Below are 15,165 nucleotides of genomic sequence, written 5' to 3'. Positions count from 1 at the left end.
CAATCCACTCAAATACATTTTACCCAATGAAAATTAGATTAACCATCCCTTTAATCAAGTCCACTCAAATACATTTTACCCAATGAAAATTAGATTAACCATCCCTTTAATCGGCATTGTAATCCAATCCACGTGGTCTCAGTCTCTAAAATATTATCCAATATGAGATGTTTTAAACCCCCCCCCCCATAAAAACGATGATTTGTTATTTGTCAGTTATACTTTTGTTCAGTTTAATAACTAAAATACTGTATTTCCTCATATACAGTAACTTTCTACAACTGCAGTACCGTGATCGCCACACTGAGACTCTTCAATACTTCCACCTAGTGGGCATAGTCAAATAATGTCCTCAAATATCAGCTGTGGTTAAAAAAAATTGAATATTTATAGGAATAAGACTAATTATATTACCCAGAACACTGCGATAATCAAGATACTTCCTTCATATCTCACAAAATTATAAACCTAAACATCTAAAGAGATATATCTTTGACAACGTTGTTGACAGAGCCTCGGTGAGTGAGTCTCCCAGATGTACTATCTGTTAATCTTCCCATAACACCCCACGGTGGATCAACCAGGTGATGAAACGGTCCACGTGCACTAAACGGCAAAAAACAGTTCAACTAATGTGATTTAAAAAAATGTGTTTCCATACAGTCACACTGATGCTTCGTGCTCTGACCCATGCTGTTCACAGACAGCTCTAGAAGGGCCGGGACGATACCAGTATGGCTCATTAGTGTCGTGCATCTCGCTTTGTTTACAGACATATCTACAATTCCACAGTGAATAAAATGTTTTAAAAACAAACCAAAACCAATTCTCACATTTTGCATAGGTAACCCCGTAGCATGGGGTGTGTGGTCTTTAGCTTGGTCGGAGGGTCTCGCCCTGCATTACATGGCTAGTAGAACCCTCACTGCTATATGGGGTTAGCTGAGGTGGGTGAGGGGCCGTGCTGTAGTGTAGCTGGAGGAGTGGGGTGGGTGAGGGGCCGTGCTGTAGTGTAGCTGGAGGGGGGGGTGGGTGAGGGGCCGTGCTGTAGTGTAGCTGGAGGGGTGGGGTGGGTGAGGGGCCGTGCTGTAGTGTAGCTGGAGGGGTGGGGTGGGTGAGGGGCCGTGCTGTAGTGTAGCTGGAGGGGTGGGGTGGGTGAGGGGCCGTGCTGTAGTGTAGCTGGAGGGGTGGGGTGGGTGAGGGGCCGTGCTGTAGTGTAGCTGGAAGGGGGGGGGGGGGGTGAGGGGCCGTGCTGTAGTGTAGCTGGAGGGGTGTGGTGGGTGAGGGGCCGTGCTGTAGTGTAGCTGGCAGGCTGAGGGGTGGTGTGGGTGAGGGGCCGTGCTGTAGTGTAGCTGGCAGGCTGAGGGGGGGTGTGGGTGAGGGGCCGTGCTGTAGTGTAGCTGGAGGGGTGGGGTGGGTGAGGGGCCGTGCTGTAGTGTAGCTGACAGGCTGAGGGGGGGTGTGGGTGAGGGGCCGTGCTGTAGTGTAGCTGGAGGGGTGGGGTGGGTGGGGGGCCGTGCTGTAGTGTAGCTGGAGGGGGGGGGGGGGGGGGTGTGGGTGAGGGGCCGTGCTGTAGTGTAGCTGGAGGGGTGGGGTGGGTGAGGGGCCGTGCTGTAGTGTAGCTGGCAGGCTGAGGGGTGTGGGTGAGGGGCTGTAGTGTAGTGTAGCTGGAGGGGTGGGGTGTGGGTGAGGGGCCGTGCTGTAGTGTAGTTGGCAGGCTGAGGGGGGGTGGGTGAGGGGCCGTGCTGTAGTGTAGTTGGCAGGCTGAGGGTGGGTGAGGGGCCGTGCTGTAGTGTAGTTGGCAGGCTGAGGGGGGGTGAGGGGCTGTGCTGTAGTGTAGTTGGCAGGCTGAGGGTGGGTGAGGGGCCGTGCTGTAGTGTAGTTGGCAGGCTGAGGGGTGGTGTGGGTGAGGGGCCGTGCTGTAGTGTAGTTGGCAGGCTGAGGGTGGGTGAGGGGCCGTGCTGTAGTGTAGTTGGCAGGCTGAGGGGGGGTGAGGGGCTGTGCTGTAGTGTAGTTGGCAGGCTGAGGGGTGGTGTGGGTGAGGGGCCATGCTGTAGTGTAGTTGGCAGGCTGGGGGGTGGCGTGGGTGAGGGGCCGTGCTGTAGTGTAGCTGGAGGGGTGGGGTGGGTGAGGGGCCGTGCTGTAGTGTAGTTGGCAGGCTGAGGTGGGGTGGGTGAGGGGCCGTGCTGTAGTGTAGTTGGCAGGCTGAGGGGTGTGGGTGAGGGGCCGTGCTGTAGTGTAGTTGGCAGGCTGAGGGGTGTGGGTGAGGGGCCGTGCTGTAGTGTAGTTGGCAGGCTGAGGGGGGTGGGTGAGGGGCCGTGCTGTAGTGTAGTTGGCAGGCTGAGGGGTGTGGGTGAGGGGCCGTGCTGTAGTGTAGTTGGCAGGCTGAGGTGGGGTGGGTGAGGGGCCGTGCTGTAGTGTAGTTGGCAGGCTGAGGTGGGGTGGGTGAGGGGCCGTGCTGTAGTGTAGTTGGCAGGCTGAGGTGGGGTGGGTGAGGGGCCGTGCTGTAGTGTAGTTGGCAGGCTGAGGTGGGGTGGGTGAGGGGCCGTGCTGTAGTGTAGTTGGCAGGCTGAGGGGTGTGGGTGAGGGGCCGTGCTGTAGTGTAGTTGGCAGGCTGAGGGGGGTGAGGGGCCGTGCTGTAGTGTAGTTGGCAGGCTGAGGGGGGTGGGTGAGGGGCTGTAGTGTAGTTGGCAGGCTGAGGGGGGTGAGGGGCCGTGCTGTAGTGTAGTTGGCAGGCTGAGGTGGGGTGGGTGAGGGGCCGTGCTGTAGTGTAGTTGGCAGGCTGAGGGGGGGTGGGTGAGGGGCCGTGCTGTAGTGTAGTTGGCAGGCTGAGGGGTGTGGGTGAGGGGCCGTGCTGTAGTGTAGTTGGCAGGCTGAGAGGGGGTGGGTCAGGGTTTGCTGTAGTATAGATGGCAGGAGTAACTGATTCACACTATAGGGCCAAACTGAGCCGAACTGAACAGGGCTGGTTATTCTTTCACCATAGTAGCTGGAACCGTGCTGGAAGGGACCATGGAGAAATAAAATATGTGAGTCAGTACAGTACAGGTCAGCCCTATAGTTCAGATCAGGCAGAGGAAGATAAAGGCTAGGAAGATACGCATGGTTTCAGGGAAGAGGCTACAGTAGATCTATATGAGCCCAGTGAAGAAGCACTTTGCCGGGGCACGTTGGCTGTTCGGTCTGTCCCTCTCCTGGGAGAAAACTGGTCCTCTTCAACCACACATGGTCATATACAGCCACTGAATACGTACAGGAAGAAGAGAGAAAGAGGCCGATGGACAGAGAGGAAAGAAAGAGATGGACAGAGAGGCGTGAAAGAGAGAGACCGATGGACAGAGAAGAGAGAAACAGAGGCCGATGGAGAGAAAGAGAGAGACCGGTGGACAGAGAGGAGAGAAAGAGAGAGACCGGTGGACAGAGGAGAGAAAGAGAGAGACCGGTGGACAGAGAGGAGAGAAAGAGAGAGTCCGGTGGACAGAGAGGAAAGAAAGAGAGAGACCAGTGGACAGAGGAGAGAAAAAGAGTGACCGGTAGACAGAGATGAGAGAAAGGGAGAGATGGACAGAGATGAGATTTAGGGAGAAATGGACAGAGAGGAGAGAAAGAGAGATGGACAGAGAAGAGAGGAAGAGAGATGGACAGAGAGGAGAGAAGGACAGAGAGGAGAGAAGTTAGACACTAGACCACAGGCTGCTAAAATGCATGGCTGTTTGTTGAAAATGTAGAGAATGATCCAGTACCCACCTCAGAGATATTCACCTCAGATCCAGAACCCACCTCAGAGATATTCACCTCAGATCCAGGAAACACCTCAGAGATATTCACCTCAGATCCAGGAAACACCTCAGAGATATTCACCTCAGATCCAGGAAACACCTCAGAGATTCACCTCAGATCCAAGACCCACCTCAGATCCAGTACCCATCTCAGAGATATTCACCTCAGAGATATTCACCTCAGATCCAGTACCCATCTCAGAGATATTCACCTCCGAGATATTCACCTCAGATCCAGGACCCATCTCAGAGATTTTCACCTCAGAGATTCACCTCAGATCCAGGACCCACCTCAGATCCAGGACCCACCTCAGAGATTCACCTCAGATCCAGGACCCACCTCAGAGATTCACCTCAGATCCAGGACCCACCTCAGATCCAGAACCCACCTCAGATCCAGGACCCACCTCAGAGATTCACCTCAGATCCAGGACCCACTTCAGATCCATAACCCACCTCAGAGATTCATCTCAGATCCAGGACCCACCTCAGATCCAGGACCCACCTCAGATCCATAACCCACCTCAGAGATTCATCTCAGATCCAGGACCCTCCTCAGATCCAGAACCCACCTCAGAGATTCATCTCAGATGAAGGACCCACCTCAGAGATATTCACCTCAGATCCAGAACCCACCTCAGAGATATTCACCTCAGATCCAGAACCCACCTCAGATCCAGGACTCACCTCAGATCCATAACCCACCTCAGAGATTCATCTCAGATCCATAACCCACCTCAGAGATTCATCTCAGATCCAGGACCCACATCAGAGATATTCACCTCAGATCCAGAACCCACCTCAGATCCAGAACCCACCTCAGAGATATTCACCTCAGATCCGGGACCCACCTCAGATCCAGGACCCACCTCAGATCCAGGACCCACCTCAGATCCAGAACCCACCTCAGAGATATTCATCTCAGATGGAGGACCCACCTCAGAGATTCATCTCAGATCCGGGACCCACCTCAGATCCAGGACCCACCTCAGATCCAGAACCCACCTCAGAGATTCACCTCAGATGCAGGACTCACCTCAGTGATGTTCAGCTCAGCCACTCCTTCTCCCTCTTTGTCTAGCTGCTGGAAAGATCCTGTAAAAATAGTAAGTGCATTTATGAATGATAACTTTGATAGGATATGACCAGGGGCATGTCGATTAGGCACCAAATGGAAGAAAACAAGGCGGGACTACCTAAACTTGTGCAATAAGAAAAAAGTTAAAGCATTAACGGTTGCATGCCCTAATGAACACTACCCAGGTAACTGGTTTAGCATGCATTAGGTCTACACACAGTACATCCATCTTGATTAACTAACAGTACAGTACTTACTAAACATGGCTTCCAGTTTGACCAGACAGCAGATGAAGTTGTCAAAGTCTATGGCCTCATTCTCAGCATAGCGAGCCACTAGGACCTGATTCAGTCTGTTGTTCAGTTTAAAACCTACGAGGGAGACGACAGAGTCAGTAGTGTGTGTGTGTGTGTGTGTGTGTGTGTGTGTGTGTGTGTGTGTGTGTGTGTGTGTGTGTGTGTGTAACTATACCTGCCGACTCCACAGCAAGTCGCATCTCATAGGAGCTCATGGATCCCGACTTGTCCATGTCATATTCTCTATAGATGACCTACCGATAAACACACAGATATTATAGACATAGGCCCGGGATTCAATTTCATGTCGCGTTATGTCGCAACCGACTACATGCCCAGCGTTTAACCATGAAATGCGATCTCTGTGAACGTCATGGAAAATGCCTATAAAATAAGCATTGTCAGATTCAATAGTGCCTGGCGCTATAACGCACCTTTGATTGAATCTCAAGGCTTGCCAGCAGCATACCACCCTGCATACCACTGTTGGCTTGCTTCTGAAGCTAAGCAGGGTTGGTCCTGGTCAGTCCCTGGATGGGAGACCAGATGCTGCTGGAAGTGGTGTTGGAGGGCCAGTAGGAGGCACTCTTTCCTCTGGTCTAAAAATAATATCCCAATGCCCCAGGGCAGTGATTGGGGACACTGCCCTGTGTAGGGTGCCGTCTTTCGGATGGGACGATAAACGGGTGTCCTGACTCTCTGAGGTCATTAAAGATCCCATGGCACTTATCGTAAGAGTAGGGGTGTTAACCCCGGTGTCCTGGCTAAATTCCCAATCTGGCCCTCAAACCATCATGGTCACCTAATAATCCCCAGTTTACAATTGGCTCATTCATCCCCCTCCTCTCCCCTGTAACTATTCCCCAGGTCGTTGCTGCAAATGAGAACGTGTTCTCAGTCAACTTACCTGGTAAAATAACGGTAAAATAAATAAATAAATAAAAAATCATGGCCATACAGATTTCAAAAGGTCGACACCTGCCTCTGATTGAGAACCATACTAGGCCAAACACATAGAAATATAACGTATAGAACAAAACATAGAAATACATGCATTTATTTGAATGATTCAGTATATTAGGTTAAAATGCATGGAAGTGTATACTCAGTGGCCAGTTTATTAGGTACACCCATCTAGTACCAGGTCAGACCCCCCTTTTGCCTCCAGAACAGCCTGCATTCTTCGGGGCATGGAAACGTTGTTCAATTGGTATCAAGGGACCTATCGTGTGCCAGGAAAGCATTCCCCACACTCCATTACACCACCAGTGTGTACGGTTGACACCAGGCAGGATGGGACCATGGACTCATGCTGCCGATGCCAAATCCTGACTCTGCTATCAGCAACGACGCGACAGGAAGTGGGATTCGTCGGTCCAGGAGATGTTTTTCCACACACACTTTTCCAGTGTTGGTGATCGCGTGTCCACTGGAGCTGCTTCTTCTTCTTCTTGTTTTTTATCTGACAGGAACCCCATGTGGTCGTCTGCTGCAATGGCCCATCCGTGACAAGGATCGACCAGTTGTGCGTCCCGAGATGCCATTCTGTTGCGCCGTTATTTGACTGTTTGTGGCCCGCCTGTTAGTTTGCACGATTCTTTACCCGGCGTGCCTGGCACCAACGATCATACCATCCTCAAAGTCGCTTAGGTCACTTGTTTTTCCCCATTCTAACGTTCAATCAAACAGTAACTGAATGCCCATATGCCTGCCTGTTTTATATAGCAAGCCACGGCCACGTGACTCACTGTCTGTAGGAGCGAACCATTTTTTGTGAACGGGGTGGTGTACCTAATAAACTGTCCACTGAGTCTATATGCTGTGTTATTCCTGTTATTGCAGTTGTACAAAAGGCTGTAGATTAATGCAGAGTCGTATTAAATTAATCAGTATTGTGCACCTTCAAGCCAGATACAAATTGGGCCCTAAGGAATTTACAGTCCCCCTTAGTTCTCATCAACAACAGTACATGGTTATAGAAGAACTAGGTATATGTCCCAAAGCCTAATTGTCCAGGGTAACTCGAACCCAGATAGATTTCTGGGCCATAGTGCATTATATTAGGAATAGGGAGCCGTTTAGGATTCAAGTCAGGCCTTACCAGCCACTTCCTGATCTTATTCCAGAGCATCTGGAACTCTACCAGGCCAAGACGGGCAGTGCCATCCTTCTGGGGGTTTTGCTGAGTCAAGGAATGTAAAAAAAAAAAAAAAAAAAAAAAGGAAACTCTTCAGTAAGCCAATCAGAGACATCCTGCTAGTGTGGAGACCCTGTTCAATACCGACAGCATAAAGGGAGCTGATTAGCAGGAGGACTGTCAAATCAAAAGGGTTCTCAAGTCTATAGGGTCTTGAGAGACCACTGGCCACTCCCAACTCTTTAGAATTAGCAAGGGTCGGGCGAGTCCTGTCCAGAGTACGGGTGTGGGGAAAAACAACGTGAAAAGGATACATCCATAAGGTTGACCATGGTCCTACAGGACTCCATACTGAAGCCGTCTGTCTTCAGGTCTTCGTCTGAAATCAAACAACAAACAGTTAAACTGATGAGTCTTCCCACAGCAGAACCCACAAGGCTACCTCCTGTCCTCCTGAGAAGGGGGGACATACACCAACGGTGGACTAGGTTGGGGTTTGGACTATCAGGAAATTGGGCGGTTCAAACCCAAAGGAAACAGCTGTACTCACGTCTAGTCACTACTCTGTTCAGGATGGTCCTAAGCTCACGGACAGAAATCTCCATATCCTAAAACACAGAAGAGCGATCGAGAAAAAAACAAGGCTTAGACATTGCATAGGTTTAGAAAAATCTTGAAGGTCCAAGTTCAAGAATATTTGTAATCTGAATTAGATATAACATAGCTGATATTCCTACGATGGACATCTCTAATTTAGCTAACAGCTAACAGACCAATAAGGGAAACCCACCTCTCCTGCCAGCTGAGCAAACATGGATTTGAATGAGTCTTCGATGTCATCTTCACTGATGTCATCCTACAAGAGAACAGGTTGAGAATCAGGCTGTGATATTACATTCCAACCATTTAATCAGAAGGACACGGTGTACAATATAAAAACCATAGTGACCACCAAGACAGCAACATTGTCTACATTAGTTACTATGTCTTATGTTCTGTTCATAGTAGTTATGGTAGTGACTGTTCTATCCATAGTAGTGACTGTTCTATTCATAGTAGTTATGGTAGTGACTGTTCTGTTAATAGTAGTTATGGTAGTGACTGTTCTATTTATAGTAGTTATGGTAGTGACTGTTCTATTCATAGTAGTGACTGTTCTATCCATAGTAGTTATGGTAGTGACTGTTCTATCCATAGTAGTGACTGTTCTATTCATAGTAGTTATAGTAGTGACTGTTCTATCCATAGTAGTTATGGTAGTGACTGTTCTATCCATAGTAGTTATGGTAGTGACTGTTCTATCCATAGTAGTTATGGTAGTGACTGTTCTATTCATAGTAGTTATGGTAGTGACTGTTCTATTCATAGTAGTTATGGTAGTGACTGTTCTATTCATAGTAGTTATGGTAGTGACTGTTCTATTCATAGTAGTTATGGTAGTGACTGTTCTATCCATAGTAGTTATGGTAGTGACTGTTCTATCCATAGTAGTTATGGTAGTGACTGTTCTATCCATAGTAGTTATGGTAGTGACTGTTCTATTCATAGTAGTTATAGTAGTGACTGTTCTATCCATAGTAGTTATGGTAGTGACTGTTCTATTCATAGTAGTGACTGTTCTATTCATAGTAGTTATAGTAGTGACTGTTCTATCCATAGTAGTTATGGTAGTGACTGTTCTATTCATAGTAGTGACTGTTCTATTCATAGTAGTTATAGTAGTGACTGTTCTATCCATAGTAGTTATGGTAGTGACTGTTCTATTCATAGTAGTGACTGTTCTATTCATAGTAGTGACTGTTCTATTCATAGTAGTTATGGTAGTGACTGTTCTATCCATAGTAGTTATAGTAGTGACTGTTCTATCCATAGTAGTTATGGTAGTGACTGTTCTATCCATAGTAGTTATAGTAGTGACTGTTCTATTCATAGTAGTTATAGTAGTGACTGTTCTATTCATAGTAGTTATAGTAGTGACTGTTCTATTTATAGTAGTGACTGTTCTATCCATAGTAGTTATGGTAGTGACTGTTCTATTCATAGTAGTTATAGTAGTGACTGTTCTATTCATAGTAGTTATGGTAGTGACTGTTCTATCCATAGTAGTTATAGTAGTGACTGTTCTATTCATAGTAGTTATGGTAGTGACTGTTCTATCCATAGTAGTGACTGTTCTATTCATAGTAGTTATGGTAGTGACTGTTCTATCCATAGTAGTTATGGTAGTGACTGTTCTATTCATAGTAGTGACTGTTCTATCCATAGTAGTTATGGTAGTGACTGTTCTATTCGTAGTAGTGACTGTTCTATCCATAGTAGTTATGGTAGTGACTGTTCTATTCATAGTAGTTGTAGTAGTGACTGTTCTATTCATAGTAGTGACTGTTCTATCCATAGTAGTGACTGTTCTATTCATAGTAGTGACTGTTCTATCCATAGTAGTGACTGTTCTATTCATAGTAGTTATGGTAGTGACTGTTCTATTCATAGTAGTGACTGTTCTATTCATAGTAGTTATGGTAGTGACTGTTCTATGCATAGTAGTTATGGTAGTGACTGTTCTATTCATAGTAGTTACAGTAGTGACTGTTCTATTCATAGTAGTTATAGTAGTGACTGTTCTATCCATAGTAGTGACTGTTCTATTCATAGTAGTTATGGTAGTGACTGTTCTATTCATAGTAGTTATGGTAGTGACTGTTCTATTCATAGTAGTTATGGTAGTGACTGTTCTATTCATAGTAGTTATGGTAGTGACTGTTCTATCCATAGTAGTTATGGTAGTGACTGTTCTATTCATAGTAGTGACTGTTCTATCCATAGTAGTGACTGTTCTATCCATAGTAGTGACTGTTCTATCCATAGTAGTTATAGTAGTGACTGTTCTATTCATAGTAGTTATGGTAGTGACTGTTCTATTCATAGTAGTGACTGTTCTGTTCATAGTAGTTATGGTAGTGACTGTTCTATTCATAGTAGTTATGGTAGTGACTGTTCTATTCATAGTAGTTATGGTAGTGACTGTTCTAATTATAGTAGTGACTGTTCTATTCATAGTAGTGACTGTTCTATCCACAGTAGTGACTGTTCTATCCATAGTAGTGACTGTTCTATCCATAGTAGTGACTGTTCTATCCATAGTAGTGACTGTTCTATTCATAGTAGTGACTGTTCTATTCATAGTAGTTATGGTAGTGACTGTTCTATCCATAGTAGTTATGGTAGTGACTGTTCTATTCATAGTAGTGACTGTTCTATCCATAGTAGTGACTGTTCTATTCATAGTAGTGACTGTTCTATTCATAGTAGTGACTGTTCTATTCATAGTAGTTATGGTAGTGACTGTTCTATCCATAGTAGTTATGGTAGTGACTGTTCTATCCATAGTAGTGACTGTTCTATTCATAGTAGTTATGGTAGTGACTGTTCTATTCATAGTAGTGACTGTTCTATTTATAGTAGTTATGGTAGTGACTGTTCTATCCATAGTAGTTATGGTAGTGACTGTTCTATTCACAGTAGTTATGGTAGTGACTGTTCTATTCATAGTAGTGACTGTTCTATCCATAGTAGTTATGGTAGTGACTGTTCTATTCATAGTAGTTATGGTAGTGACTGTTCTATTCATAGTAGTTATGGTAGTGACTGTTCTATCCATAGTAGTTATGGTAGTGACTGTTCTATTCATAGTAGTTATGGTAGTGACTGTTCTATTCATAGTAGTTATGGTAGTGACTGTTCTATTCATAGTAGTTATGGTAGTGACTGTTCTATCCACAGTAGTTATGGTAGTGACTGTTCTAATTATGGTAGTGACTGTTCTATTCATAGTAGTGACTGTTCTATCCACAGTAGTGACTGTTCTATCCATAGTAGTGACTGTTCTATCCATAGTAGTGACTGTTCTATCCATAGTAGTGACTGTTCTATCCATAGTAGTGACTGTTCTATTCATAGTAGTTATGGTAGTGACTGTTCTATCCATAGTAGTTATGGTAGTGACTGTTCTATTCATAGTAGTGACTGTTCTATCCATAGTAGTGACTGTTCTATTCATAGTAGTGACTGTTCTATTCATAGTAGTGACTGTTCTATTCATAGTAGTTATGGTAGTGACTGTTCTATCCATAGTAGTTATGGTAGTGACTGTTCTATTCATAGTAGTGACTGTTCTATCCATAGTAGTGACTGTTCTATTCATAGTAGTGACTGTTCTATTCATAGTAGTTATAGTAGTGACTGTTCTATTCATAGTAGTGACTGTTCTATTCATAGTAGTGACTGTTCTATTCATAGTAGTTATGGTAGTGACTGTTCTATTCATAGTAGTGACTGTTCTATTTATAGTAGTTATGGTAGTGACTGTTCTATCCATAGTAGTTATGGTAGTGACTGTTCTATTCACAGTAGTTATGGTAGTGACTGTTCTATTCATAGTAGTGACTGTTCTATCCATAGTAGTTATGGTAGTGACTGTTCTATTCATAGTAGTTATGGTAGTGACTGTTCTATTCATAGTAGTTATGGTAGTGACTGTTCTATTCATAGTAGTGACTGTTCTATCCATAGTAGTTATGGTAGTGACTGTTCTATTCATAGTAGTTATGGTAGTGACTGTTCTATTCATAGTAGTTATGGTAGTGACTGTTCTATTCATAGTAGTTATGGTAGTGACTGTTCTATTCATAGTAGTTATGGTAGTGACTGTTCTATTCATAGTAGTTATGGTAGTGACTGTTCTATCCATAGTAGTTATGGTAGTGACTGTTCTATTCATAGTAGTGACTGTTCTATCCATAGTAGTGACTGTTCTATTCATAGTAGTTATGGTAGTGACTGTTCTATTCATAGTAGTTATGGTAGTGACTGTTCTATCCATAGTAGTTATAGTAGTGACTGTTCTATCCATAGTAGTTATGGTAGTGACTGTTCTATTCATAGTAGTTATGGTAGTGACTGTTCTATTCATAGTAGTTATAGTAGTGACTGTTCTATTCATAGTAGTGACTGTTCTATTCATATTAGTTATAGTAGTGACTGTTCTATCCATAGTAGTGACTGTTCTATTCATAGTAGTTATGGTAGTGACTGTTCTATCCATAGTAGTGACTGTTCTATTTATAGTAGTTATGGTAGTGACTGTTCTATCCATAGTAGTTATGGTAGTGACTGTTCTATTCACAGTAGTTATGGTAGTGACTGTTCTATTCATAGTAGTGACTGTTCTATCCATAGTAGTTATGGTAGTGACTGTTCTATTCATAGTAGTTATGGTAGTGACTGTTCTATTCATAGTAGTTATGGTAGTGACTGTTCTATTCATAGTAGTTATGGTAGTGACTGTTCTATTCATAGTAGTTATGGTAGTGACTGTTCTATTCATAGTAGTTATGGTAGTGACTGTTCTATCCATAGTAGTTATGGTAGTGACTGTTCTATTCATAGTAGTGACTGTTCTATCCATAGTAGTTATGGTAGTGACTGTTCTATTCATAGTAGTGACTGTTCTATCCATAGTAGTGACTGTTCTATTCATAGTAGTGACTGTTCTATCCATAGTAGTTATGGTAGTGACTGTTCTATTCATAGTAGTTATGGTAGTGACTGTTCTATTCATAGTAGTTATAGTAGTGACTGTTCTATTCATATTAGTTATGGTAGTGACTGTTCTATTCATAGTAGTGACTGTTCTATCCATAGTAGTTATAGTAGTGACTGTTCTATTCATAGTAGTGACTGTTCTATCCATAGTAGTTATAGTAGTGACTGTTCTATTCATAGTAGTTATGGTAGTGACTGTTCTATTCATAGTAGTTATGGTAGTGACTGTTCTATTCATAGTAGTGACTGTTCTATCCATAGTAGTTATAGTAGTGGCTGTTCTATTCATAGTAGTTATAGTAGTGACTGTTCTATTCATAGTAGTTATGGTAGTGACTGTTCTATTCATAGTAGTGACTGTTCTATCCATAGTAGTTATAGTAGTGACTGTTCTATCCATAGTAGTGACTGTTCTATTCATAGTAGTTATGGTAGTGACTGTTCTATTCATAGCAGTGACTGTTCTATCCATAGTAGTTATGGTAGTGACTGTTCTATTCATAGTAGTTATGGTAGTGACTGTTCTATCCATGGTAGTGACTGTTCTATCCATAGTAGTTATGGTAGTGACTGTTCTATCCATAGTAGTGACTGTTCTATTCATAGTAGTGACTGTTCTGTTCATAGTAGTGACTGTTCTATCCATAGTATTGACTGTTCTATCCATAGTAGTGACTGTTCTATCCGGACTGAGGGGCGGCTCCGGACTGAGGGGCGGCTCCGGACTGAGGGGCGGCTCCGGACTGAGGGCGGCTCCGGACTGAGGGGCGGCTCCGGACTGAGGGGCGGCTCTGGCAGATCCTGGCTGACTGGCGGCTCTGGCAGATCCTGGCTGACTGGCAGCTCTGGCAGATCCTGGCTGACTGGCGGCTCTGGCAGATCCTGGCTGACTGGCGGCTCTGGCAGATCCTGGCTGACTGGCGGCTCTGGCAGATCCTGGCTGACTGGCGGCTCTGGCAGATCCTGGCTGACTGGCGGCTCTGGCTGCTCCTGGCTGACTGGCGGCTCTGGCAGATCCTGGCTGACTGGCGGCTCTGGCTGCTCCTGGCTGACTGGCGGCTCTGGCTGCTCCTGGCTGACTGGCGGCTCTGGCTGCTCCTGGCTGACTTGCGGCTCTGGCTGCTCCTGTCTGGCGGGCGGCTCTGGCTGCTCCTGTCTGGCGGGCGGCTCTAGCGGCTCAGGACAGACGGACGGCTCTGAAGGCTCAGGACAGACGGACGGCTCTGAAGGCTCAGGACAGACGGGCGGCTGTGAAGGCTCAGGACAGACGGGCGGCTTTGAAGGCTCAGGACAGACGGACAGCTCAGACGGCGTTGGGCAGACGGGCAGTGCAGGCGACGCTGGGCAGACGGACAGCGCAGACGGCTCTGGGCAGGCAGGCAGCTCAGATAGCGCTGGGCAGACGGCAGACTCTGGCCGGCTGAGGCGCACAGTAGGCCTGGTGCGTGGTACCGGAACTGGAGGTACCGGGCTAAGGACACGCACCTCAAGGCTAGTGCGGGGAGCAGCAACAGGACGCACAGGACTCTGGAGACGCACAGGAGGCTTGGTGCATGGTGCCGGAACTGGTGGTACCGGGCTGGAGACACGCAGCATAGGGCGAGTGCGTGGAGGAGGAACAGGGCTCTGGAGACGCACTGGAAGCCTGGTGCGTGGTGTAGGCACTGGTGGTACTGGGCTGAGGGCACGCACCTCAGGGCGAGTGCGGGGAGAAGGAACAGTGCGTACAGGGCTCTGGAGACGTACAGGAGGCTTGGTGCGTGGTGGAGGCACAGTCTTCACCAGACTGCTAGCACGCACCTCAGGACTAGTATGGAGAGCTGACTCAGGTGGCATCAAATCCCGCACACGCTCCTTCAAGCGGATGCGGTGCTTTATGCTCCACACCAGCAAATCCCTCATTTCGCTCTCCTCCAATTTCCCCATTAATTCATCCACAGTCTCAGCTTCACTCCCCTTACTCACCTCCAATTCCACCTCGACTGGCTCTGGTTCCATCTTCGGCTCCTCACAGTAAGCACGGGGAGCTGGATCAAGTCTCCTACTTGACCCAGCTACACTCCCCGAGAGCCCCCCCCAAGAAATTTTTGGGGTTGCCAGCCGCTCTGTCGTGCTAGCTCCTCATACCGGCGCCTCTCTGCTTTCGCTGCCTCCAGCTCTGCCTTGGGGCGGCGATATTCCCCTGGTTGTGCCCAGGGTCCTCCGCCGTCTAATATTTCCTCCCAATTCCCATAGTCCTGCAATCGCTGCTTCTGCCTTGTATCACGCTGCTTG

At 46.3% G+C, this 15,165-nt stretch overlaps 2 protein-coding genes across 2 annotated transcripts in view; both read right to left on the bottom strand.

The window, feature by feature from the left end:
* Positions 1–938: 938 nt before the first annotated feature.
* Positions 939–3,014, bottom strand: LOC129865533 (uncharacterized). Its single transcript, XM_055938397.1, has 3 exons — positions 2,982–3,014; positions 1,572–2,898; positions 939–1,489 (listed from the first exon to the last, which is right to left on the bottom strand). Exons 1-3 carry the CDS (start codon positions 3,012–3,014, stop codon positions 939–941), a joined length of 1,911 nt encoding a protein of 636 aa, XP_055794372.1.
* The window catches only part of capn1a (calpain 1, (mu/I) large subunit a), a 47,115-nt gene continuing 34,670 nt past the window's right edge, over positions 2,721–15,165 (bottom strand). Inside the window, exons 15-22 of the mRNA XM_055942332.1 lie at positions 8,081–8,146; positions 7,841–7,898; positions 7,605–7,669; positions 7,255–7,323; positions 5,329–5,407; positions 5,115–5,228; positions 4,816–4,874; positions 2,721–3,242 (exon numbers count right to left, since the gene is read on the bottom strand). Coding sequence (XP_055798307.1) covers positions 3,216–3,242; positions 4,816–4,874; positions 5,115–5,228; positions 5,329–5,407; positions 7,255–7,323; positions 7,605–7,669; positions 7,841–7,898; positions 8,081–8,146 — 537 coding nt within the window. The 3' untranslated portion in view covers positions 2,721–3,215. The remainder of the gene's footprint in view (positions 3,243–4,815; positions 4,875–5,114; positions 5,229–5,328; positions 5,408–7,254; positions 7,324–7,604; positions 7,670–7,840; positions 7,899–8,080; positions 8,147–15,165) is intronic.

This window comes from Salvelinus fontinalis, chromosome 1 (assembly GCF_029448725.1).
Source record: "Salvelinus fontinalis isolate EN_2023a chromosome 1, ASM2944872v1, whole genome shotgun sequence".
NCBI classification, from domain to species: Eukaryota; Metazoa; Chordata; class Actinopteri; order Salmoniformes; family Salmonidae; genus Salvelinus; species Salvelinus fontinalis.
The sequence above is the reverse complement of the archived record's forward strand: the minus strand, read 5'-3'. Positions and strand labels throughout refer to the sequence as shown.

Coding starts and splice junctions, on each gene's coding strand:
- LOC129865533 (XM_055938397.1), bottom strand. CDS start 3,014: ATGGTCCCTTCCAGCACGGTTCCAGCTACTATG. Junction 2,899..2,981: donor GCACGGTTCCAGCTACTATG/GTGAAAGAATAA, acceptor TCTATACTACAG/CAAACCCTGACCCACCCCCT. Junction 1,490..1,571: donor ACCCCTCCAGCTACACTACA/GCACGGCCCCTC, acceptor CCACCCCTCCAG/CTACACTACAGCACGGCCCC.